This window comes from Emys orbicularis, chromosome 1, assembly GCF_028017835.1.
Source record: "Emys orbicularis isolate rEmyOrb1 chromosome 1, rEmyOrb1.hap1, whole genome shotgun sequence".
NCBI classification, from domain to species: Eukaryota; Metazoa; Chordata; order Testudines; family Emydidae; genus Emys; species Emys orbicularis.
In genome coordinates this window covers 333,350,376-333,377,470 of record NC_088683.1, presented here as the reverse complement: position 1 = coordinate 333,377,470, position 27,095 = coordinate 333,350,376, and the positions used below count along the sequence as shown (strand labels likewise).

The 27,095-nt window shown below is 42.2% G+C and overlaps 1 protein-coding gene across 1 annotated transcript in view; it reads right to left on the bottom strand.

Moving 5' to 3' along the window:
- The window catches only part of CWF19L2 (CWF19 like cell cycle control factor 2), a 177,674-nt gene that overhangs the window by 51,301 nt on the left and 99,278 nt on the right, over positions 1-27,095 (bottom strand). The window contains exons 11-12 of the mRNA XM_065411158.1: positions 22,432-22,557; positions 20,988-21,125 (exon numbers count right to left, since the gene is read on the bottom strand). Of these exons, the coding sequence (XP_065267230.1) occupies positions 20,988-21,125; positions 22,432-22,557 (264 nt within the window). The remainder of the gene's footprint in view (positions 1-20,987; positions 21,126-22,431; positions 22,558-27,095) is intronic.

Here is a 27,095-nt window from a genome sequence, read left to right as displayed (position 1 = left end):
TTTCACAGGAGGGTATTTCTGTTTTCCAGCACCCTCTAATAAATACACTAAAGATTGTGGAACACTCAGATACTATGATAATGGTGCCATGAAGTATCCAGGATAGACACACTTGCATCAGCTTTTGAATAGCTTTCTCTCTTCGGCTCAATTATCCTCAAAAGTGGATAGCTCTGACATAGTGGTATAGAGCAAACATGGGTTAAATCCAACAAAAGGTGTCCAGAGGTTTCTAAACATCTACCACAGAGGTTTACAATAAGATCAATATCAGAATAATAGAAGATTAGGGTTGGAAGAGACCTCAAAAGGTCATCTAGTCCAACCCCCTGCTCAGAACAGGACCAACCCCAACTGAATCATCCCAGCCAGGGCTTTGTCAAGCCATCCCTTTAAAACCTCTAAGGATGGAGATTCCACCACCTCCCTAGGTAACCCATTCCAGTGCTTCGCCACCCTCCTAGTGAAATAGTTTTTCCTAATATCCAACCTAGACTTCCCCCACTGCAACTTGAGACCATTGCTCCTTGTTCTGTCATCTGCCACCACTGAACAGCCGAGCTCCATCCTCTTTGGAAACCCCCTTCAGGTAGTTGAAGGCTGCTATCAAATCCCCCCTCACTCTTGTCTTCTGCAGACTAAATAAGCCCAGTTCCTTCAGCCTCTCCTCGTAAGTCATGTGCCCCAGCCCCCTAATAATTTTCATTGCCCTCCGCTGGACTCTCTCCAATTAGTCCACATCCTTTCTGTAGTAGGGGGCCCAGAACTGGATGCAATACTCCAGATGTGGCCTCACCAGTGCCAAATAGAGGGGAATAATCACTTCCCTCGATCTGCTGGCAATGCTCCTACTAATGCAGCCCAACATGCCGTTAGCCTTCGTGGCAACAAGGGCACGCTGTTGACTCATATCCAGCATTTCATCCACTGTAATCCCCAGGTCCTTTTCTGCAGAACTGCCGCTTAGTCAGTCGGTCCCCAGCCTATAGCGGTGCATGGGATTCTTCCGTCCTTGTTGTCCTTTCTGCACTTGTCCTTGTTGAACCTCATCAGATTTCTTTTGGCCCAATCCTCCAATTTGTCTAGGTCACTCTGGATCCTATCCCTACCCTCCAGTGTATCTACCTTTCCCCCCAGCTTAGTGTCCTCTGCGAACTTGCTGAGGGTGCAATTCCATCATCCAGATCATTAGTGAAGATGTTGAACAAAACCGGCCCCTGGACCGACCCCTGGGGCACTCCACTTGATACTGGTTGCCAACTAGATATCGAGCCGTTGATCACTACCCATTGAGCCCAATGAGCTAGCCAGCTTTCTATCCACCTTATAGTCCATTCATCCAATCCATACTTCTTTAAATTGCTAGCAAGAATACTGTGGGAGACCATATCAAAAGCTTTGCTAAAAATCGAGATATATCATGTCCACCGCTTTCCCCATATCCAAAGAGCCAGTTATCTCATCATAGAAGGAAATCAGGTTGGTCAGGCATGACTTGCCCTTGGTGAATCCATGTTGACTGTTCCTGATCACCTTCCTCTCCTCCAAGTGCTTCAAAATGGATTCCTTGAGGACCTGCACCATGATTTTTCCAGGGACTGAGGTGAGGCTGACCAGTCTGTAGTTCCCCGGATTCTCCTTCTTCCCTTTTTTAAAGATGGGCACTATATTTGCCTTTTTCAAAGATAATAGCCAATGGCTCTGCAATCACATCAGCCAACTCCCTCAGCATCCTCGGATGCATTAGATCCGGACCCATGGACTTGTGCATGTCCAGCTTTTCTAAATAGTCCTTAACCTGTTCTTTCACCGAGGGCTGCTCACCTACTCCCCATACTGTGCTGCCCTGTGCAGCAGTCTGGGAGCTGACCTTGTCTCTGAAGACTGAGGCAAAAAAAAGCATTGAGTACTTCAGCTTTTTCGACATCTGTCACTAGGTTGCCTCCCCCATTCAGTAAGGGGTCTACACTTTCCCTGACCTTCTTCTTGTTGTTAACATACCTGTAGAAACCCTTCTTGTTACCCTTCACCTCCCTTGCTAGCTGCAACTCCAATTGTGCTTTGGCCTTCCTGATTACACCCCTGCATGCTTGAGCAATATTTTTGTACTCCTCCCTAGTCATCTGTCCAAGTTTCCACTTTTTTGTAAGCTTTCTTTTTGTGTTTAAGCTCACCGAAGATTTCTCTGTTAAGCCAAGCTGGTCACCTGCCATATTTGCTATTCTTTCTGCACATCGGGATTGTTTGTTCCTGTGCCATCAATAAGGCTTTTTTAAAATACAGCCAGCTCTCCTGGACTCCTTTCCCCCTCATATTAGCCTCCCAGCGGATCCTGCCCATCAGTTCCCTGAGGGAGTCAAAGTCTGCTTTCCTGAAGTCCAGGGTCCGTATTCTGCTGCTCTCCTTTCTTCCTTTTGTCAGGATCCTGAACTCGACCATCTCATGGTCACTGCCCAGGTTGCCACTCACTTCTACTTCCCCTACCAATTCTTCCCTGTTTGTGAGCAGCAGGTCAAGAGGAGCACAGCCCCTAGTTGGTTCCTCCAGCACTTGCACCAGGAAGTTGTCCCTAACAGTCTCCAAAAACTTCCTGGGTTTTCTGTGCACTGCTGTATTGCTCTCCCAGCAGATGTAAGGGTGATTGAAGTCCCCCAATTTTATTACTGAGGAGGATATGTGAGAAGGAAAGAATCCAGCATAATATAAACCGATAAAGCCTATTTACACCTGCAATATAACTTTGTGAAGATTGATGAAAAGGACATTTCAGTATTATCATATCCTTTCTGACCTAAGCAGGTCTAAGACAACGTAAGTATTACTTCTGCTTGGGTTATTGAGATGTTGTTTCTTTACGATGAGAAAATGAGGACCAAGGGTATGGATGGTCTCTCTCAGAGAGGCAATCTGAGATCTGTGCTACAAACACTTTGTGGCGCAACTTTGTTTCATGCTCCTGTCAACACATACATTTAGATGGCCAGAAGTACATAAATCAGTCTAATACTATATTGATTCAGTTTTTCCACTGCTATAGAGACCACCTAGAGTGTTACAAACTGCTGACAGTCTGTATATTCATACTGAGCTGCTGTATTTATTACGTCCCTTATTCCTCTGACACTAGCATGCTCTTTGAGCGCAGCCTTTGGAAAAGGAGTAGTATTAAAGTAGTGTGTCAATATTATACTGAAAATAAGTCCCACTGGACAGGATTCTGCTCCAAGAGTAGACTATTAATGTCATACATCTGACATATACATAGAAGAATTCTCTTTTTGATTTGAAAATTACCTCTGTATATTTTGGTGCAAAGAGAGAAAATCTAATTAAATATAATACAAATGTAATGAAATAAACCTGCATTTTTCTACCAAGCTCACTTCCAGATTTTTGTAAATGTTATTTTTATCTTTTGTCTCAATTAATGTTTTGCAGACAACTACTGAGCCTTAGTTTTTCCTGTTTGATCACTAACGCAATCGAATTTCAAGTTTATTCCATATAATTTAATAAAAGTGCAATGCTGCTATGAAAATCTGAGAGAAAGGTCTATAGATTGTATAAAATGTATCAGTTTGATTTTAAATTGCCATAGCAACACTTACGTCTTCAATGTTAAATGTCAGTTTATATTTATGGAATATTGTACTCGTAATATATTTTGGGAAACTGCAACAAAAAACACCACATTTTTATTTTAGAATATGAGTCTGAGTGACAAGAATACATCTCCAACATATTTAAATTTAGTTAGCATTTAGCACCTATTGTTTACGTCAAATCACTTCAGAAAAGTCTTCTTTCAGTTCTCATTCAAACAACATTTGCCTAAATCAAATCATTAATACTGCACTTACAATGTTTAATTATGTTAATCTCCTTATTACTAGTCCAAGTCGCACTATGACCACTGACACCTAAGTTTGCAGGCTCTAATACAGAGGTATATGCAATGTATGCCACCAGACTCTGCTCATTGAAATAAATACAGCTAATAGTGTAAAATAATAATTACATCAGATCGATAGTAATTAAAATTGTAATATAATTGAACAGCATCCAACACAACAATGCTCCAATCCTGGTTAGGGCCTGTCAGTGTCACTGACATGCAAACATTATTATTAACGGCTAGAAACAAACGTAGGACTATTTTAGTGTTCTATTGCTTGAGTTTTAATGCTTTGATATCAGAATATTCTTAGGTAGATGGGCATCCCTATCAAACTTTCAAGTTTGCTTAGATGTCTCGTCGTATTTTTTAAAATGGAAAATTATATATTTTGTTATAATTAGCCATTAAGAGTTAAAAATTCGGTGGCATGGCAGTAGGCAGGGAAGTCAGCAATCATATAAAATCTTTTTTAATAAACCAAACAAACACACATCTTTTAACCTCAGAACTCTGCTTTTAAATGTGGAACTTTGAATTCTCTGCACATTCTAGTTGCCTCTATGCATAATTACAGTACACAGAACCACCACAACAATGTTGTATAGGACTTCAGTTACACTTTGATGTAATTCAGAATACTTCTGATGTTGACCTGGCAATTTAACATGGACTACATCTATGTGATTCTCGATGCTTCCAGGTTTTCTTTTTCATACTGTCTATGTTTTATTAATGTTGATTTGTTTTTAAATAAATAAATAAATAATGGAGATATCCCATCTCCTTGAACTGGAAGGGACCTTGAAAGCTCATCGAGTCCAGCCCCCTGCCTTCACTAGCAGGATCAAGTACTGATTTTTGCCTCAGATCCCCAAGTGGCCCCCTCAAGGACTGAACTCACAACCCTGGGTTTAGCAGGCCAATGCTCAAACCACTGAGCTACCCCCCCCCCCTCTTTTATGTCTAAGATCTGATCTGTTTTTGCTCTGCTCTACATTTTGATTAAAAAGTAACAAAACTAAAGAAACAAGATCTGCCAGATACATTAAATTATGTAAAACCAAAGATAGGTGTTCAAAATAATATTGAGTCAGTTATTTATAGAACACCATTTACATATTTAACCCTTTATAAAAATACCCCCCAAAATGACATTTATAAAAGACAACAGAGCATAAGAGCTCCTTTGATCCTGTCTTTGATATATTTGTCAAGTGTGTTGTGCCAAAGAGGTTTCACCAGTTTAACTGACAGCAAATTAGGTTTATTGTGTAACAGAGTTCACAGCAGCAGCAGTATTAAGCTCTTAAATGATACTTTTCAGTCACAGATATCAAGTATAGATTTTACAGATAGAGGTAACCTGTTCAAGGTTACACAGCAAGTCAAAGGCAGAGTCTGGAACAGAACCTGGGTTTCCACCATATTGCCTTTGGAACCAGAGAGTGTTACCACACAAATGTCTTTCATTCTGCCCTAAAATACTAATACACGAGTGATTTTTAAGTTCCTGGGCAAATCCATAACTAAAAATCAAATATTAATAACACGATTATTTACCCTTTTTTCCCCCAAATAGCTAAAGGATTTAGTGCATTGTTATAAATTAATGAAAAGCAGATTTTTATTTTTAAAAGTTAAGCTATTTCTAATGAGTATCATAAGAAGTCAAGATGCCATAACATGTCATTATAATAAATCTGTCATATTCTTCAGTTTTTTTAGTGTAAATTTATCAAAAAGTGAAAAGTTTTGACTAAAAATAACAGAAGTACCTTAAATATAATTTTCACATCATAACCTAAAAAATCATTTTTATTGTGGTTGTGCCCAAAGGCTAGGGATATTAAATTAGATAGATAGATAGATAGATGTATGGTATAAAGGTTTTATCAGCATGCATTTGGGATAGCTGAATTACTCACAAGAGCCAAAGCCACAAGTGACTTAAGCCGGTCATTTGAAACTAGCAGTAATAAAACCTTTATACTTCACATATATTCTTATATGCTACATATTTTGCAGAAAAGCTTTTCAGGGAGCTTTTATATATTTTATTGGTAATATTTCTATACTCATCTATCTATAAAGTTAGGCTCCACTAGCACCACGTGTCCAACTCCTTTTCTGAAGGTGGAGAAGAAACCTATAACTAGAGTCATCAAAAGGTTATCTTGTGACGCTGGCAGACCAGGTCCCACCTCATGCCAAATCATAGAATATCAGGGTTGGAAGGGACCTCAGGAGGTCATCTAGTCCAACCCCCTGCTCAAAGCAGGACCAACACCAACTAAATCATCCCAGCCAGGGCTTTGTCAAGCCTGACCTTAAAAACCTCTAAGGAAGGAGATTCCACCACCTCCCTAGGTAACCCATTCCAGTGCTTCACCACCCTCCTAGTGAAAAAGTTTTTCCTAATATCCAACCTAAACCTCCCCCACTGCAACTTGAGACCATTACTCCTTGTTCTGTCATCTGCTACCACTGAGAATAGTCTAGATCCATCCTCTTTGGAACCCCCTTTCAGGTAGTTGAAAGCAGCTATCAAATCCTCCCTCATTCTTCTCTTCTGCAGACTAAACAAAACCAGTTCCCTCAGCCTCTCCTCATAAGTCATGTGTTCCAGCCCCCTAATCATTTTTGTTGTCCTCCGCTGGACTCTTTCCAATTTTTCCATATCCTTCTTGTAGTGTGGGGCCCAAAACTGGACACAGTACTCCAGATGAGGCCTCACCAATGTTGAATAGAGGAGAATGATCACGTCCCTCGATCTGCTGGCAATGCCCCTACTTACACAGCCCAAAATGCCGTTAGCCTTCTTGGCAACAAGGGCACACTGTCGACTCATATCCAGCTTCTTGTCCACTGTAACCACTGGGTCCTTTTCTGCAGAACTGCTGCCTAGCCATTCGGTCCCTAGTCTGTAGCAGTGCATGGGATTCTTCCGTCCTAAGTGCAAGACTCTGCACTTGTCCTTGTTGAACCTCATCAGGTTTCTTTTGGCCCAATCCTCTAATTTGTCTATGTCCCTCTGTATCCTATCCCTACCCTCCAGCGTATCTACCACTCCTCCCAGTTTAGTATCATCTGCAAACTTGCTGAGGGTGCAGTCCACGCCATCCTCCAGATCATTAATGAAGATGTTGAACAAAACCGGCCCCAGAACCGACCCTTGGGCACTCTGCTTGATACTGGCTGCCAACTAGCCATGGAGCCATTGATCACTACCCGTTAAGCCCGACGATCTAGCCAGCTTTCTATCCACCTTATAGTCCATTCATCCAGCCCATACTTCTTTAACTTGCCGGCAAGAATACTGTGGGAGACCGTATCAAAAGCTTTGCTAAAGTCAAGGAATAACACATCCACTGCTTTCCAGTTATATCATCATAGAAGGCAATTAGGTTAGTCAGGCATGACTTGTCCTTGATGAATCCATGCTGACTGTTCCTGATCACTTTCCTCTCCTCTAAGTGCTTCAGAATTGATTCCTTGAGGACCTGTTCCATGATTTTTCCAGGGACTGAGGTGAGGCTGACTGGCCTGTAGTTCCCTGGATCCTCCTCCTTCCCTTTTTTAAAGATGGGCACTACATTAGCCTTTTTCCAGTCATCTGGGACCTTGCCCGATCGCCATGAGTTTTCAAAGATAATGGGCAATGGCTCTGCAATCACATCCACCAACTCCTCTAGCACCCTCGGATGCAGTGCATCCGGCCCCATGGATTTGTGCTCATCCAGCTTTTCTAAATAGTCCCGAACCACTTCTTTCTCCACAGAGGGCTGGTCACCTCCTCCCCATACTGTGCTGCCCAGTGCAGCAGTCTGGGAGCTGACCTTGTTCGTGAAGACAGAAGCAAAAAAAGCACTGAGTACATTAGCTTTTTCCACATCCTCTGTCACTAGGTTGCCTCCCTCATTTAGTAAGGGGTCCACACTTTCCTTGACTTTCTTCTTGTTGCTAACATACCGGAAGAAACCCTTCTTGTTACTCTTAACATCTCTTGTTAGCTGCAACTCCAAGTGTGATTTGGCCTTCCTGATTTCACTCCTGCATGCCTTAGCAATATTTTTATACTCCTCCCTGGTCATTTGTCCAATCTTCCACTTCTTGTAAGCTTCTTTTTTGTGTTTAAGATCAGCAAGGATTTCACTGTTAAGCCAAGCCATTTGTTACTGGATTGGTGAAATCTAATTATTGAACACACCACCGGTTTGGAGTGTCTGCTCTGTTTTCTGCTCGGAGGTAGGCACTCACGGTCGTGAGCCACTCTATACAGTGTGACATACCTAAAATAGATTTTCCATACATCACAGTGTCATGATTTTAAAGTTTGCAGTCTTAAAATAGCAAAGGTAGAAATTTTTTTTCCCCATCCTTGGAAATGATGAGTTGGGGGTTACTTTAAAAAGGCTTTATATCAAGATGTTCAGGGAATATAAGAACGGTTAATAGCCATTGATGGACCTATCCTCCATGAACTCATCTAGTTCTTTTTTGACTCTAGTTACATTTATGGCCTTCACAACATCCCCTAGCAATGAGTTCCACAGTCTGACCGTGTAACAACAGTGTGTTGTGTGAAGAAATACTTCTTTGTGTTTGTTTCAAACCTGCTGCCTATTAATTTATTTCGGTGACACCCTGATTCTTGTGTTATGTGAAGTGGTAGATAACTCTTCCTTATTCACTTTCTCCACATGATTTTATAGACCGCTATCATATACCTGCTTAGTTGTCTCCTTTCCAAACTGAACAGTCCCAGTCTTATTAATCTCTCAGCATATGGAAGCTGTTCCATACCCTTAAATCATTTTGTTGCCCTTTTCTGTACCTTTCCCATTTCTAATGCATCTTTTTTGAAATGGGATGACCAGAACTGAACGCAGTATTCAAGGTGTGGGAGTACCATGAATAGTGGCATTATGATATTTACTGTCTTATTGTTGGGGCTCCGTGTCTGTCATGGAGGTCACGGAAGTCATGAATTCCGTGACTTTCCACGACCTCTGTGACTTCTTCAAGGGCCAGTGTGGCTGACCCCAGGGCCGCCCAAGCAGCTGGCTCCGGGGCCAGCTGCTCAGGTGACCTCCAGGACAGTCACACCAGCAGTCGCGGTCCTTGGCCCCGGGCAGCGGTCCCCGGCTGGCCAGCCAGAGCAGCTGCGATCCTTGGCCCCGGGCAGCAGTTCCCGGCTGGCTAAAGCAGCCGCAATCATGGGCTGCGGTCCCCGGCAGGCCGACCGGAGCAGTTGCTATCCGCGGCCCCAGGCAGCGGTCCCTGGCTGGCCTGCCAGAAGAGCCACAGTCCACTGGCCTAGGCAGTAGTCCCCTGGCAACCAGCTGGAGCAGCCATGGTCCGCTCACCCAGGCAGCAGTCTCCGGGCAGCCGGCCATAGCAGCCGTGGTCCATGGCCCCTGGCAGCTGGTGCCACTGGCCCTGGGCACCACCCCAATAGCGGCCTCCCCGGCACCTCTTCCCCCACCCCCAAGATTAATCACAGGTATTTTAAATACAAGTCATGGACCGGTCACGGGCCGTGAATTTTTGTTTATTGCCACTGGATGATCGAGGTGCTGAAGGAACTCAAATGTGAAATTGCGGAACTACTAACTGGTATGTAACCTATCATTTAAACCAGCTTCTGTACCAGATGACTGGAGGATACCCAATGTGACACCGATTTTTTAAAAAGTCTCCAGAGGCAATCCTGGCAATTACAGGCCAGTAAGCCTAACTTCAGTATCAGGAAAACTGGTTGAAACTATAGTAAAGAATACAATTATCAGACACATAGATGAACATAATTTGTTGGGAAAGAGTCAACATGGTTTTTGTAGAGGGAAATCATGCCTCACTGATCTACTAAAATTCTTTGAGGGGGTCAAGAAGCATGTGGACAAGGGTGATCCAGAAGATATAGTGGACACAGATTTTCAGAAAGTCTTTGACAAGGTCCCTCACAAAAGGCTCTTGAGCAAAGTAAGCTGTAATGGGAGAAGAGGGAAGATCCACTCATGGATCACTAACTGGTTAAAAGATACGAAACAAAGGGTAGGAACAAATGGTCAATATTCAGAATGGAGAAAGGTAAATAGTAAAAAGTAAATAGACCCATGGGTCTGTACTGGGACCAGTACTGTTCAACATATTCATAAATGATTTGGAAAAAGGGGTACACAGTGAGGTGGCAACATTTGCAGATGATACAAAACTACTCAAGATAGTTAAGTCCAAAGCAGACTGCGAAGGGTTACAAAGGGATCTCACAAAACTGGGTGACTGGGCAACAAAATGGCAGATGAAATTCAATATTCATCAATGCAAAATAAAGCATATTGGAAAACATAATCCCAACTATACATACAAAATGAGATGGGGTGTAAATTAGATGTTAATAATTAAGAAACAGATCTTGGAGTTGTCGTGGATAGTTCTTTGAAAACATCCACTCAATGTGCAGTGGCAGTCAAAAAAGCTAACAGAATGTTGGGAATCATTAGGAAAGGGATAGATAAAAAGACAGAAAATATCATATTGCCTCTATATAAATCCACGGTATGCCCACATCTTGAATGCTGTGTGCAGATGTGGTCACCCCATCTCAAAAAAGATATATTGGAATTGGAAAAGGTACAGAAAAGGGCAGCAAAAATGATTAGGGGTATGGAACAGCTTCCATAAGAGGAGAGATTAATAAGACTGAGACTTTTCAGCTTGGAAAAGAGACAACTAAGGGGGGGATATGATAGAGGTCTATAAAATCATGATTGGTGTGAAGATGGTAAATAAGGAGGTGTTATTTACTCCTTCTCATAACACGAGAACTAGGGGTCACCAAATAAAATTAATAAGCAGCTGGTTTAAAACAAACAAAAGGAAGTATTTCTTCACACAACACACAGTCAACCTATGGAACTCTTTGCCAGAGGATGTTGTGAAGGCCAAGATTATAATAGGGTTCAAAAAAGTAGATAAGTTCATGAAGGATAGGTCTATCAATGGCTAATAGCCAGGACGGGCAGGGGTGCAAAACCATGCTTTGAAGTGTCCCTAGCCTCCATTGCCAGAAACTGGGAATGGCAACGGGGTGGATCACTTGATGAGTACTTGTTCTGTTCATTTCCTCTGAAGCACCTGGCATTGGCCATTGTCAGAAGACAGGATATTAAGCTAGATGGACCAATGGTCCAACCCAGTATAGCCGTTCTTATGAGTATGCTTAACACAGTGGGCTATCTATAGAGGAGACAGCATAACCAAACACACTGATTTGGCAGATTCTTTCTGACAGGTAGTGTGGCTAAGCACAATGAGACTTGTGCCTGTCATACTGGGCTCTATTCACAGAATATGTAATCTCTCTCCATGGGATATAAGGGTTTGCTCAATAAATAGGAAGTGGTAGGCAAGCTTAATATAGGAACTGCTACTGTACCCCCAGTATGTGTGTGGGTATATTATATAATGCCTGTGTATTATAAATTACGCATATTTTAACATTATCTCGGCTGCAAGGGACAATTTATTTTATACCAATAGCCATGCCTAAGGAATAATGACAGACACTCGACAGCAGCACTTCAGCCTTATAAGATGAATGAAACTACTCCGAAGAGTTTAAGGGATGTTTTTCCTCCCTTCTAGGCAGGATATCATTTTTAGACTTTCAGCAATTTCCTTTTACTCCTCTTCTTGAGAATGACAGATTCCTTTTAGTAGATATATTTTCCATTTCTCTCTCAAATGAAAGCACAAAAGAGAAAGTAATTCTTAAGTGTCAATTTTGTGCAGTATATTATTAACTAAAACTGACAACAGGGGGTTTAGCTGCTAAATTTAAAATCCTACAGGACGAAAAAGAAATGCACTCTGCTGCATCCATTTACAATTGCTATCTTTGCTTTCTAAAGATTCACCTACAGAGCTCCCACACTGCAACACAAGATGTTCTAAAAGGACTATATCATCTTTATTTTTAACTTTTTATTCATGTTTCAAGCTATGCAAAGTACACAAAGACTGCAGCACTCTGTACATCCACAAGCACATCCAAACTTTCAGACTGTTCCCAAAGCTCATACACTAGCACTGTTATTGAAATAGCTGTGAACTGGAAGGCATTCTACAAAATGGCATGCAAATTTAAAGGCACTTTAATGTCAGTTCCTTAATATCCAAGCTCAGGTACACTCCTTCCTGTTCCTTAAGCGACAATATAAAGTAGGTGTCGCCTACATTTGGGGCAACTGAGAGCCAGACCCAATTTGCATAATATGAAGTGCAGAATACAACTTCATCTTTAAACGAGGTATAGCCAATGGAAAGTACAAGTCCCTAGCGTACAATGTTCTATCACATTGAAACACTTCTCTTTTTCTACAAGACCTCGCAAAGAGCAATCTGTAGGTTTCAAGAGAGTCACCCTGCTAACAGGCTCATGATGTAAGGCATGTTTGCTTAGTAGTATAAAAGAGAGAGCAGCCAGGTTTGAGACAAAGTCTATTGAAGTCAATGGGAGTCTATTTATTTCAATAGACTTTGGATCATACCCTCACGGAAGAAATGTAGGAAGATGATTAAAAGAGAGGAGACACAGTAAGTCCAGATTTTTACAGTATCATATAATCATAGAAGTGTAGGACTGGAAGGGACCTCGAGAGGTCATCTAGTCCAGTCCCCTGCACTCATAGCAGGACTAAATTATTATCTAGACCATCCCTGACAGATGTTCGTCTAACCTACCCTTAAAAATCTCCAACCACATCCTCCCTAGGCATATAGCTTACGTGTATATCTTATTAGAAAGTTTGATGCCAAAAATGTTAAAGTAAAACACACTCCAACCATTGGCGTAGTTTGACTTCTATATTTGGAGGGACAGAGGCAAGGCATGGAGGGAGGGCTCACAGGGTCACATTCTCCCCAGAGGCAACATGTGTAGGGGGCACGTGGGATAACATGCTCCCCCAGAAGTGACAGTGGGGGGCTGACGGGGCCATGAGATGCTCCCCGAGGCACATGTTTGCCACTGCCCTGGCACTCCTGGCTCTGCAGCTGCTCCTGAGGAGCCAGGGCAGCAGTGAAGGAGCGCCTTGGGCAGCATCTCATGGCAGCCGGCCTCCGCGGGCGGAGGCCAGCTCTCGGGGGCATCCCTGGCAAGCGCCGGGCTCCTTTGGGGAAAGGCAAGAGCACATTAGGGGCGCAGCTCGGAGCTGTGCTGCCCACCCTGTCTGGAGAGTGCCTGGGCATGAAGAAGCGATCCAGCTCACGTTCCACAGCGTGAAGAGCTAGGGACCCGAGCAGGCCTGGTGGCTCCCACCAGCTTCCAGTCTGCCAGCTTCTGGCAGGAGGCAACAGTTTTCAAACTGTGGGGAGCATCCCCCTACAGGAGCAGGCCATGCAGTTTGAAAACCTCTGTGCTAAATCTGGTGAGGCACGGAACCCCACGTCCCCTTACCCCCCAACCCCCATGCGCTGTCTCTGGTTTGGGGAGGCAATGCCCCCCATACTCCCTCCAATCTCCACCCCTGACTCCAATGTTTCCTTTCAGATCCCAAGATACATCTTTATACAAGGTGGAAAATTCTGAGAGGCCTGGTGGTAAATGGAAGAACACAGAAGTCTCATATTCTTAAGCATACAAAATGGAATAACCTATTTTCACAGATTTGGAGTACAATCAGTGGGTTTTTTAATGTAACATAAACCTGTCACTGGAGGTAGAAATAAATATTTTCTTTCGTTTTTCTTTTTTACATATATTTTGTTTTTTAAATGTCAGTCTTCCAAAATGCAGGAAATTACATATACTATTTCAAATTTTAACAGAAAAAGAATTGGAAATTATGGTTTCTTTCGATTGAAAACCAATCAAGTCTCTTTCCTGATAAATCTAAATGCCAACTTGCATGGGAATGGAGTGTTCCTGTAAGTCACATCACAATGATGAAGACTTCAGCAGGGATTCCATCAGGTCCAGATACCTTATTGTTCTTCATTTATTTGATGGCTTTCTGTACCTTGAGGAATGTTGGAGGGGTCTGAAGTCATCCTTGATAGAATATTGAGGAATTAAGTCAAAGACGCTTTCGTCAACACTGAAGTCACGATTCAGGTGGTCTTCGAAGTATTTCTTTCATCGTGCATTGATTGATTTGTTGTCCCTGAGGAGGTTGGCTCCATCTCTGGACCTAAGGGGTGGTTAGCCCTTTGGTACTGGGCCATAGAGGGCTTTGGTGGCATTGAAGAACCTGTGCATGTCATGGGTGTCGTCGAGTTGTTGGCTCTCCTTTGTTTTATTCTCCCACCATTTGTTCATTTCGCTTTTCTGCTTTGAATTGATGCCATTCAGCCAAGCACAGAAGGCCTTACGCTTACGGATCCGTTCTTGGATTTCCTGATCATTCTCGTCAAACCAGTCTTGGTGGTTCCTAGTTGAGAAGCCCAGTGTTCCTTCACATACAGCATGGATGACCGATCTGAGTGCTTTCCAATGATCTTCAGGGTTCTCCATCTCGGTTTTGGTATTCATCAGTTTCTTTGTAAGGCACTGCTGGAAAAGGTCATGTTTAGTTGGGGCCTTAAGACTCTCGAGGTTGATCTTCTGTCTGGCTGATTTCTTCCACATTTTTCATTTTGGTGTGAGTTTGATGGAAATGATGAAGCGGATAAGGCAATGGTCTGTCCAACAATCATCTGCACCAGTTAGTACTTTGGTGATGTAAACATCTTCACGATCATGAGCATGGACAAACAGATGTCAGTGCTTAGATTGTGGGTGTTCCTTTCTCTCCCCCCCAAAAGAAGACGGAGAAGAACTGGCTCACCAGCTTCACGCTTTAATCCTCAAGATTTGGAATTCAGAAGAAATCCCAGATGATCTTAGGGATGCCATAATCGGACTGTGAAAACTATCGAGGAATTGCCCTGTTGTTCACCTCCAGAAAGATTCTTGCCAGAATTCTGCTCAATCAGCTGCTCCCCTTGGCTGAAGAAATCCTCCCAGAATTGCAATGTGGATTCAGACCATCTTGGGGTACCATCAACATGATCTTCACTGCCCACCAACTTCAAGAAAAGTGCGAGTAACATCAACCTCTGTATATGGCCTTCATCAACCTCACAAAAACATTCAACTCCATTAATCATGAGGCTCTGTGGAGAATGCTCCGTAAATTCACCAAAATTTGTTGCCATCCTCCAACTCCTCCACGACAACATGTCTGTGACGGTCGTCAGCAATGGATCTGAAACGGATCCCTTCCTAGTCAAGACAGGAGTCAAGCAAGGCTGTGTCATCGCTCCAACCCTTTTCTCCATCCTCCTTGTTGTCATCCTCCTTCTCATTGCTGACAAGCTCCTCTCCAGAGCTGACATCCAATACAGAATGGTTGGCAAGCTCTTCAACCTCAATTGCCTCTGATCCAAGATAAAGACTATTACTAAATCATTCATTGAACTCCAACATGTGGATGACTCTTACATATATAAGTAGTCCCATGAACATTAAAATGAGCTACTCACACAAAGTTAAGAACTTTAGTATCTGTGAGATTGGGAATAAATATGGATTTAGGAATTAATTTTAGGCATCGAGGTTTTTAAATTTTGGCCAGCAGTTATAAGTACTCTATAAAAGAAATTCCACTACCAGCTGACAAATACATTAACTGAAATCAGGATAAAAACATACACTAAAAAAATCTATGGGTCAGAGATAAGGTTGTTGTGTTATGATGAAATATGCAGTGATTTAGACTGTGTTTAGTACAGCAGGTGGGAAATGGAAAGTTTATGATGTCCTTAACTATTCATTTGCTTACTTTTGTATGCTGGTAATTTGTAAATGATGCAATATGTAACTACACTTAATTAGCAAACTTAAATAGCGTTTGAAACCAAGTTTTTTGTTTTCTTCCCATTGACTTAACTGCAAGCAGAATCTGGTCTTTATCTTTTGAGTGTGCTGGTCGGAGACCAGAATCAAAATGTTTGTCAGAAGTCATGATAAAACACTTCTGGATGAGAAGACTTGTTTTCTAATGTTTTGATAATCTCTACAAAAAGACTTCCTGACAGCTGGTCTTTCCTTATTCTTTCCTTCAGGCAGATGTTATTGCTTTTTAAATTTTTCCAACTGCTCACAAATCTCTTCCAAGTCTTGCCTGAAGGACTCCTCAAAGAAAGGACAACTTTAGAGTTACATTAGAGGGTGTTGCACTTCCCTGCCAGATAATTGACAAAAATCTTGTGTATGTTGCTGCCCAGTTCCACACTTGCAAGGCTTTCCAACACAAAGACTCCCTAATTCCACCCTCCTAACTCATGTACAAATCAGTGGTCTAACCATCCAGAATCAAAACCACCCTTTGAGAACCAGGTCTCTGAAAGCCTACAGAACACCCAGGACCATGCTTAATGATAGAACCTCTGTGAAGAGTAAGCATCCTGAACGTGGTATCCCTCTGTGTGAGCTCTCCATGCCAGGCAGAAATCGTCCTTAGTTTGGAAACTGATAGGTTTTATTCTGCAACACAAACAGCCTATGAGGTGCAAACTCTTTGAATGGAGTCCAACATCCAATTGCAGTGCATAAGTCTCTGGTTGCTCTCTGATTACTGAGCCCTCAGGATCCACTAAGATTATCTAAGGTTGGAGGTGTGCTCAACATCTATGACATGGTCCCTGTTGGAACATGAAAGCAAAGCAATTTTTCTTTTTCCTTCTTGGACTCTTGTGCAAGAAAAGCAGACTTTCAGGTAAGTTTCATTTGTCTTGCAGAGGAAAAACTGGCATCTGGGGTAGTTTACCATGAATCTTAGTGATTCTAGCACCCTGATGAATAGAATAGAGAGATATTTTTATCCTTGAGGAAGTGGTAGCCATCATCCAAATAGAGGAACAAATGGTTCTTAAGTAGCCCTCTCAACTAATGCTCAGCATTTAATAAGCTCACACCTCACAGACACCAGACCAAACATTGATTTGGTTGTGCTATTCCTCTATCAGAAATCAGAGATATATCCAGTGGATATTCTGTATTTCCTGTGTGCATATAAGTGCCCACCTGGTCCAGAGCACATAATCAGTCCATCCTCAAGTACAGGTAGAATTGCTGCCTGACACATAATCAGAACTTTTCTCTGACAACCAAGTGATTGAAGCGTCTGAGTTCCAGTCCTCCCCAATATTTTCTGTATCAGGAAGTATGTGAAATAAAACCTCTTCTGTCACTTGCCAAATGGTAAGGATTAAATCCCAATTTTGCCAAAAGGGTCTGGATTTCTTGCAGGTCCTCTTCCTGATACTGTTGTACTCAAGGTCATTCTCAAATTCTTACAAATTTTGCAACCATACTTGAAAATTATGAAGATAGGTGCCTAAGGAATCATCAGTAACAGAAGCCCCATATTCTTCCTCTTACAGGCAGATCTTTGGACTTCGATAGGCAGGCTGGATATGTGCTATTGAGCCTTTCAAAAACATGAAGCTTTTGTTGCTTTTAGCTCTGTTGCCAAGGTCCTTCAGTCCTCTGCGGATACTGAGACTTTTAAATCTTATTTATCTTTCTCTGCTTCAATGGCCTTTCATGGCCATTTATTTCATGCAGCATATTCATTATGTTTTACATGAAATATTGCCAAACTGATGGACTTGTAGTTTATTATTTTTTAAAAAATAAATTCTTATAGTTCTGCATCACTGACCCATCAAAAGAACTTTTTTCTATTAACACTTGTCAAAGTTATGAAGACTTCTCTTAGGTTAACCCAGCCCTATTCACGACAGAGGATAAATTTAACTTTCTTAACCTAGCCTAATAGGGACTTAGATTCTTGAGATATGGTATTATCCCATCTGAAAGTTAAGTAGTACCTCATACATGAACAGCACCACTTCTTTAGTTTTATGTTCTCTTCATTTGTTAGTAAACCTAGTGTGTGTGTTTTATAATTGCTGTGCCCTGAACTGATGGTTTTAAAGGTATTTCCACAATGGCTCTCAAATGGAACTAAACTTCCTGATCAGTATGCTAGATAATCAGTTTAGCACATATATACAAGTTGGCTCCTTGATCCCATACTAATTATTTTACAGGTGTCTACACTGAATTGCACTGGTCAGAATTTCATCAGTATCTCAGACTTGATATTATGGTCACTAAAAACTAGGTGCTCTTTAATTTCTGCCTTATTTACTACACCAGGCTCATTTCCCATTATTAGCTCCATGCACCATTACTTTTTTCCACTACTGTTTTCTCACCAATATCTTGTAGCTAAAAGTCTACATGGGGGGGGGGGGGGGAGGGGAAACCACACACACACTGGCCATTATATAATCCTACTTTATCTGCAAAAATCTCTCTTTGTTTAATCTTATCATTCTGTTCTAATGGTCTTTATCATCCGTCAATGGAGTTTAGAATGCCCAAACTCCAATGGTACTGAGCCAAAGGTGTGCCATGACAAACATGATTGTAAATGGACACTTGCAATGAATTTGTTATTATTGCTAATGGTAATTTTTGTAACAAATGTGTTGCTATTACCGCAAACTGTAAAAATGTACAATGTGCCTAATCTTTTGGAAAATCCATTGAACAGGTTAAAAGGAATACATGAGAACACACTTTATGTTAAAAGGCCTTGTTATACTGATGTTTCACAGTTAATGCCTGTAGACAGTATTGGAACTTTTCACAGGGGAAAAGACATTCCAGACCTAATGTGCTGTATAAAAAGGGAAACCGAGGCACACTACCATATTGCTTTCATGGCTAAAGGCCAAGATTCCTGTACTGTAAACAACCTTAATATCTACATTAACTTGATGTTAATTGGGTTCCAAATATTTGCCAGAGCTTGTATGAATAAAGTAGCTGTTTTCTTTAGCTCTTGGCAAGATCACGTGAGACATACAGAAATCCTGCTGTAAGAGCAGATCCAATCCACTATTGTTCTAACTAAGTTTTACCTTAAGTTTGTAAAGAGGTTCAATCATGTTATTGAACATGACTTTGATAAACCATTTCTGTTATACACTGGTATAACTTCTAACCCAATACTAGCTGTAGTGAGACAGACCCAAGGATGGGAAGCTCTTGGGATGCAGTCAGTGATGTTTGTGTCATCCCTTCCTGCATCAATTTTGCGTTGGGGGTGTGACGTTATTGATATAATCTGGGACCATATAGATCATTGTTGCAACCAAGGTCCTGTAGTGGCACCCAAATCTTGTATAAAGGGGGTCAAATGGGGTGTCTAAGACAAGGTTATGGATTACTGGTTATAATTATGCTGTCTATATGTGTGTATCAGTTTTATAGTTGAAGTTATGAATATTGGCTCTCTACTGTCTGTATTGCAAACTTATGCTATGCTTCTGGGTGACATCCCAGACAAGCTGGTGTTAGCTCTGCCTAGCCTGCTTGATGGCCCATTAAGAACCATCAGCTATACAATGGACCCACTGAGAGAAGGCAAATATGCCTTGAGACTCAGCAAAGTATGCAGGGACTGGCCCATGTGACTCCAGACTCCATTTTGCTGTAATTTTCCACAGTAAGAACAAAGGGGTGTTCTTACACCTGGAAAAGACTATATAAGGCTGATGCCTCCATTTTGTCTTCAATCCTGCTTCATACCTCTGGAGGAACATTGCTACAAGCTGAAGCTTTGAACAAAGGACTGAGGACCCATCCCAGCGGGGGATGTATTCCAGAGACTTGACTTGAACCTGCAGTTTATTCTATCGCGGCTGCAAGCCTGAACCAAGAACTTTGCCATTACTGTATGTAATTGATTCCATTTAACCAATTCTAACTCTCATCTCTATCTTTTTCCTTTTATGAATAAACCTTTAGTTTGTAGATTCTAAAGGATTGGCAACAGCGTGATTTGTGAGTAAGATCTGATTTGTATATTGACCTGGGTCTGGGGCTTGGTCCTTTGGGATCAGGAGAACCTTTTTTCTTTTACTGGGGTATTGGTTTTCATAACCATTTGTCCCCATAACGAGTGGCACTGGTGGTAATACTGGGAAACTGGAGTGTCTTAGGAGATTGCTTGTGAGACTTGCGGTTAGCCAGTGGGGTGAGACCGAAGTCCTCCTAGTCTGGCTGGTTTGGTTTGCCTTAGAGGTGGAAAAAACCCCAGCCTTGGGCTGTAACTGCCCTGTTTGAGCAACTTGTCCTGAGTTGGCACTCTCAGTTGGGTTCCGCCAGAACTGCATCGTCACAGCTCCCCATTTATTTTTGTTTTAAAAAAAAAACCCTTAGCTTCAGTTAAAAAGGTTGCTGTTGCTGTGTCGGCATAAGCGCCATCATTTTGCTGGCAATAGTCTGAAACTCATATTTCCACCCCACTTCCTTTACCTATCCCTTCTGAAAGTGATATTTGTAAACTCTACACACTAGGAATTTAACATCCTAATCAATGATTTAGCTTAACCAAGCTTTGCCTACTGCACCACAGGACTCCAATTAATGGGAGTCACAGAATCCTATCTCATCAGTTTGAGTGTTACCCTGATTTTGTTCCTCATGAAAAGATAGGTCTCCTTCTCTACTCACTGTACTTGACGAAAAAGTAAAACGCACCTAAATGCATTTGCAGCTATAAGAAAGATTACACTAACATATACCTACCCCAGTAGACATTTGGAACACGGTACTAAAATATATTTAAAGCACTAAGGAAGGTAGCATACCATATTTGAGATGTTAATGCATAACATCCTTTATATGTGCATATGTATTTCTAAAAGAAATCTTTTACAAGCCAAAACAACCACCATTCAGGACATGTGTACATGCCAAAATAAAATTTCATTTGAGTTATCAGGGTGCAAAGAAATCATCTTTACAAAATTCTTAATACATGACAAAAATTAATTCTTTCAAACTGCTGAACTAATTTTTCCCCAGCTTTCAAAAAACAAAACAAAACAATCCACATCCAGGCTAATAACAAGAATAGGAAGATTAATCCCAAACAGTGATTTTTTAAAGAAATTTGAAAATAAGGGTTTACAATGGAAATGCTATTTCAATCCTAAGTACAAATTCATTCACACTATGCCTTACCTTTGATGCCATTCGCATGAATAGTGAGTTTTGATCCTCTGCTGTTCTCATCTTTTCATTTTTGACCAAATCCTTCAGGCTCAGATCATCATCATCCTGAAAGTATCTGACCCTTTCTTTATCTATGTGAGTAGCACCCTGAAAATGGAGAGATTGAAAATGAATATTAATCTGGACTTCACTGGGACCAGGATTTCACTAAAAGGGTTTAAAGAGTTCAAGTGTTTAAGAAATGAACCATGGAAGTTAACTGAAAAAGCAAACAGTACATGAGAATGGGATGTTCCAAAGATATTCATAACTCAGATCAGTTTTTGAACTCCCAGGGAACTTTATGAGCTGTGCCAGAAACAACAGTGGTCTCATGGAGAATTCATGCAAAGCTGATGTCTCTGTTGTGGGATGTCGCCATAGCTGGTGAAGCTCCATCCTAGTTCATACTAGATGTTTGTCCACAGAATCCTGGTTTATACAATTGGTGGTATCTCTTCAGGAAAGGCTCAGGACTGAACACTGTAGGTGGACACTGACATAAGTGGTGATGGTGTTTTTCCAAAATGGATAACAATTCTTTCACCACACTCGTTTGTCAAGTTGATCTGTCTTACTAGCCAAGGAATTACTTAATAGAGACGTGAATCCCCTGCTGCTCTCAGAAGCTCCAAACCCAAACTTAGAATCCTTCTGTGGATATTGAATGGGCTTTTACTAAAATGTCCCAGCCTGCAAGAATTAATTTTAAAAGTTATAGACATTTTTTGAAAGAGTAAAATGGAACTGAGTAGGAAACAGGACCCCTCATTGCAATGAATATGACATAGACTAATAAATATACACTGAGCCAGTATAATCATTTAATATTTACAATATAATAGCACCCAGAGTGAGCTAGACATTGTACAGTGCTATAAGTAGACATGGCCGCTTCCCCAAAATGTACATAGGCCAATATTTTGCTCTACTGAAGAGGATGAAGATCCCCCTATTCATATGTCTTTTTCATTATTTAGTGTTTTGCTTCACATAACTACAAAATAGAACAAATAGCTTTTAGGACCTAGACAAGTTATCATCAAGGTATTTGGCTTGGTGTGAAAAGATACTCTACTAATCTTTTTTGATTTAATATATAAATTTACATGATTTATAAATAGTGTATTTTATTTGGCTAAGATATATTAATACCTTGAAAAGATTTAAAACATTTGGTTAGGTTTATATTTAAATAAATTCCCCAAGAAAACTCTAAGGGGCAACACCACAACTTTAAAATAAAGCTATTTTTCACCATCTAGTTCATGTCATTATACTGAAAATTAACTTATTTTCCCAGCTACCTACCTACTCTTTCAATAAATACATACGCCAGTTATGCCCTCATAATAGTAAATTTACAAAGCAGTCTAAGAATTACATTCTAATAAAGATGTTATATAAAGTGTACCATCTGTCTCTTTCGTCTTCCTCCTTTCGGCTCCAGTGGTTCTGCCATTGTGTTCACAGGCCATGCTCTTCCAGATTGATCTGTTCTGACAAGTATCACTTCATGGTCTTCTTGCAAGCTTGTAGCCTATGTCAGGTTTTAAAATAGGTTTTAAAAAATATGGTATAGGAATGGTAAAACAAAGCAAAAAAATGGCAAGAGCACATAAACTACTAAAATTCCGAAGCCTTAAGCATGTAACAGCTATTACTACTTGCTTAAAAATAATTTTGGAATATATAGTACATAATTCCTCTATCCTATACTCAAACAGGAACAAAGAATGACAAAATACTATACCAGTGAAAAGAAGTGTTTTTATAACAGAATCCAATGTAAAAAAAAAAACCCTATTAAAAAGACTAGAGATGTAACAGTGATACCAGTTATCCAGAAAAACGATTATCTTAGTACTTTAATAGTCTATCAAACTAAATACAAAAACAATAACAAAATATGTGTTCGCTAAAAGCCATCTTAAAAATTGTAAGATTCAGTAGCACATGTGCTGTTCCTGATGCTGCTGTGCCTTACTCATAGCTTATACAGTTTTACACACTTCATTAGATCAAAAGGATTTCAATTCAATTGTGTTAATTTTACAAGCCAAAATAAAAATGCACTAAAGATCATTACCATCTGATAGATGCTTGGTTACACAGCAAATTTTTCTTTACAGTTATGTTTGTCAGTAAAGATCTGTGGCTTTCACCACAATATGAGGCTTGGAATTATTTAAATCTTGGCTATGTGATCTACAGCATTCATAAGAAATGCAACCCAGCCCAACACAGACATTTTTTTGTTTATCTAGGCCGGGGTCGGCAACGTTTGGCACGCGGCTCGCCAGGGTAAGCACCCTGGCGGGCCGGGCCAGTTTTATTTACCTGCTGACGCGGCAGGTTCGGCCGATCGCGGCCCCCACTGGCCGCGGTTCACCGTCCCGGGCCAATGGGGGCGGCGAGAAGCGGCGCGGGAGAGCAATGAGCTGGCCGCGGCTTCTCGCCGCCCCCATTGGCCCGGGACGGCGAACCGCGGCCAGTGGGAGCCGCGATCGGCCGAACCTGCCGCGTCAGCAGGTAAATAAAACTGGCCCGGCCTGCCAGGGTGCTTACCCTGGCGAGCCGCGTGCCGAACGTTGCCGACCCCTGATCTAGGCCAATCGATGTTGTAAGTAAGCTACAGGGGCAGGAAAAATCATGACTGAATCATCAGGTAGTTTATGTGCTGAAATATTATGGTGATAGGAACTGGTATGAAACCCTAAGACAGGTATCAAGATTTAAATTGCAGTTGGGATAGCAGAAGGATTCCATTCCCCCACCTTCATGAAAAAAGATTTAATCCTATGGTTGGTTTATTCTTCTGCATAGCTTTCGGAATCACAAGCAGCATGGCTTCCAAACCCCACCCAGCCATGCTTGGAAGTACAGCCTCCTTCTTAGGTTGTTGATGGCAGAGGGATTTCATTTCATGCCATACCAACATTAAAGCTCAGATTGTCATCATCCATGAAGTGGACTTCTAGAACAAAGTGCAGGAATTTGCAACTTTTTTAGGCAACTATACCAGTTTACCATACCAAAGTTCCCATGAAAGTCAAGGCCGAATCTCCTAACATTCATAGAGCGGGACTTTATCCCAAGACTTCAGCTATATCAACTACTTCCAGTCATCTACCATTCAACTATGCAGGTCACAATATGCATGAGTGAGTGACAGGGCCGGCTCTGGCTTTTTTGCCGCCCCAGGCAAAAAAGCCTCCGGCCGCCCCCCCCCCCGTGGGGGGGGGCGGCGAACCCCGGCGGGGGCTCCGCTCTCCCCCCGGCGGCCGGGGGGAGGGCGCCGGAGGGGAGGGCGGCCGGAGCCCTGGGAGGAGGGCTTCGAGCCCCGGCGGGGGCTCGGCTCTCCCCCCGGCGGCCAGAGCGCAGTGCGGCGAGCCCCAGTAGGGGCTCGCAGCTCTCCCCCCGGCAGCCGGGGGGAGGGCGCGGGGGGGGCGGAGCCGGGGGGGGGCGGCGAGCCCCGGCGGGGGCCTCCGCTCTCCCGCCGGGGGGAGGGCGGCCGGAGCCCCGGGGCGAGGGTGGCGAGTCCCGGCGGGGGCTCCGCTCTCCCCCCGGCGGCCGGGGGCAGGGCGCCGGGGGGAGGGCGGCCGGAGCCCTGGGAGGAGGGCTTCGAGCCCCGGCGGGGGCTCGGCTCTCCCCCCCGCGGCGGCCAGAGCGCCGGGGGCAGGGCGGCGAGCCCTGGCGGGGGCAGGGCGGTGAGCCCCGGCGGGGGCTCGGCTCTCCCCCCGGCGGCCAGAGCGCCGGGGGCAGGGCGGCGAGCCCTGGCGGGGGCTCGGCTCTCCCCCCGGCGGCCAGAGCGCAGGGCGGCGAGCCCCGGTAGGGGCTCGCAGCTCTCCCCCCGGCAGCCGGGGGGGAGGGCAGCCAGAGCGCCGGGGGGAGGGCGGCGAGCCCGGCTGTGGCCCCGCTCTCCCCGGCGGCCCGAGCGCCGTGCCGCCCCCCTCCAGGTGCCGCCCCAAGCACCAGCTTGGTTGCCTGGTGCCTGGAGCCGGCCCTGGTGAGTGAGTGGGAGGCAGTTTCCAAAGGAGTCACTGAAACACACTTTTATCTGGGAGACAATAGAGAGCAACTGAGAAGTCATGAACAGAATTTAGTGAGTAGTACACAATGCTGAAAATGAGATGATCCAAGTCTCTCTCAGATCATTAGTCATATTCCTGTGGGTTCTTCTGTTATTTTTGTATTTCCCCTCCCCCACCCCTCAAACTGTGGTTCTATTCTGAAAAAGCAACTTTGTAAAAATATCACTATAAAAATAGGGGGCAAGGTAGGTGAGGTAATATCTTAAGTTGGTCCAATAAAAGATGTTACTTCACCCACCCTGTCTCTCTAATATCCTGGAACCAACAAAGCTACAACACTGCAAACTAAAAAAAAAAGGCACATTTATGTTGTCACGATGGATTTTCAATTCATATCAAATTTGCTTAATTTACCCCAAAAAAATTCAAACTGTCAGCCTTGCAAAATTATTGTGGAGTTTGACCCTCAAGTTATGTACTTTCTGGTTTGTGTATCACCAAAAAATAAGAATTTTCTGGGAAATACTGTACATCTTAGCCTTACAACAATGCTTTATATTGCAGATTAATTTACTGTTTTTAAAGTAATTTTATATTGGTTTAAATAATTTTAGACACAAAGTAGCCTTTAAGCAGAACAAGATCTTGTATTAGCTGCATAGATCCTAAAATAATGTTAAAATTGACAGTATTGTGGTAAAATCTCCTGCACTGCTTTGAAATCTGAAGCTTGGGGTTTTGCTTTGTTTTTAATCATCAAACATCAGTAAGAAATCCTGAGTTTTGAGCAAAATGAACAGTCTATGTCCTGATATTTTGTAGTTCAACAAAGCTCGAGACTGATTATATTTTTTAAGTGAGATACACTTATATGGATGCACAATCTTACCAGCTATTTCATTATCATCATCATCTGACAAAACATGGAGAAAACAACATTACACAATACTGGGAAAGCAACGGCATGATGTATTTATTTTTCTCCTGACATACATCAAATATCCTTATAAGTAATACAAATGTTTATGGATTAGGACAGTCACTAACTGCTGTGCATGGCTTAACAAAATATCTGCTTCTTTAATTTGCTATACATCTGTTATTTAAACTAAAATGAAGACTAAAGGAACCCCTCTTTTACTTTAGTTTTCGCCAATAGTATCCGTGATACAACTATTTTATAATCATTAATACTGTTAAATCCTTGTGTCCCAAGACACATGCCAATATATTACAGAACTCGAAACTAGTTTGGGCTTTCCCAATTTTTTCACTTTCTTTTGACGCATTGGGGAAAAGAGGAAACCAGGCTAGACTGACTATTGGTCTGAAATGGTATGGCAATCTGTGTTACAACTTTGAAATGAGGCTAAAAAATGTGAAGTAAGGAATACTGAATATCTATTGTGTGTGCTGCCTCTAATCTCTGCTGCAGTGACATGGAAAGTCTATATTTTAATGGTAGAAAGATCTCATTTTGCAACATTATATCACAACAGCATTGCTAAAATCTATTTCACTAAAAAATTGAACATTTTTCATTTACATTTGTGAGTTAATCTAGTATTTAAAAAACAGAGATTAAGAGCAGTGGCTGGATTCCAAACAGATATAGGCTGTAAAAACCTTCCACATTCACCTGAATAGATATGACCATCTTGATACCCTAGATTCAAATGATATTCAGATTCAGAGGATGGGAGGTCCTGACATTGGATTAATCAAACATCTGAATTCAAATGTTGAACTATTTATACCAAAGCCCTCCCATGACGATCCCACTAACCCCAAAAAACTTTTCCTTTTGGCTTTAGGGTGTAGGGAGCTGTTTACCTAAGGACTTTCTCTTTATCTAAGAACTTCTCTCACACACTCTTGCCAACACACCGCAAAAAAAAATGTGCGAAGAGTATAAATTTGTATTCAGGTAATATTTTAAATGAAATATCCCAATATTGAGGTAACAGTTGGACTTTCGAATCCCAATACCCTGGACCCCATCTCCCTACATGTCTCACTCCCCTATTGCTCAAATTAAGAACTC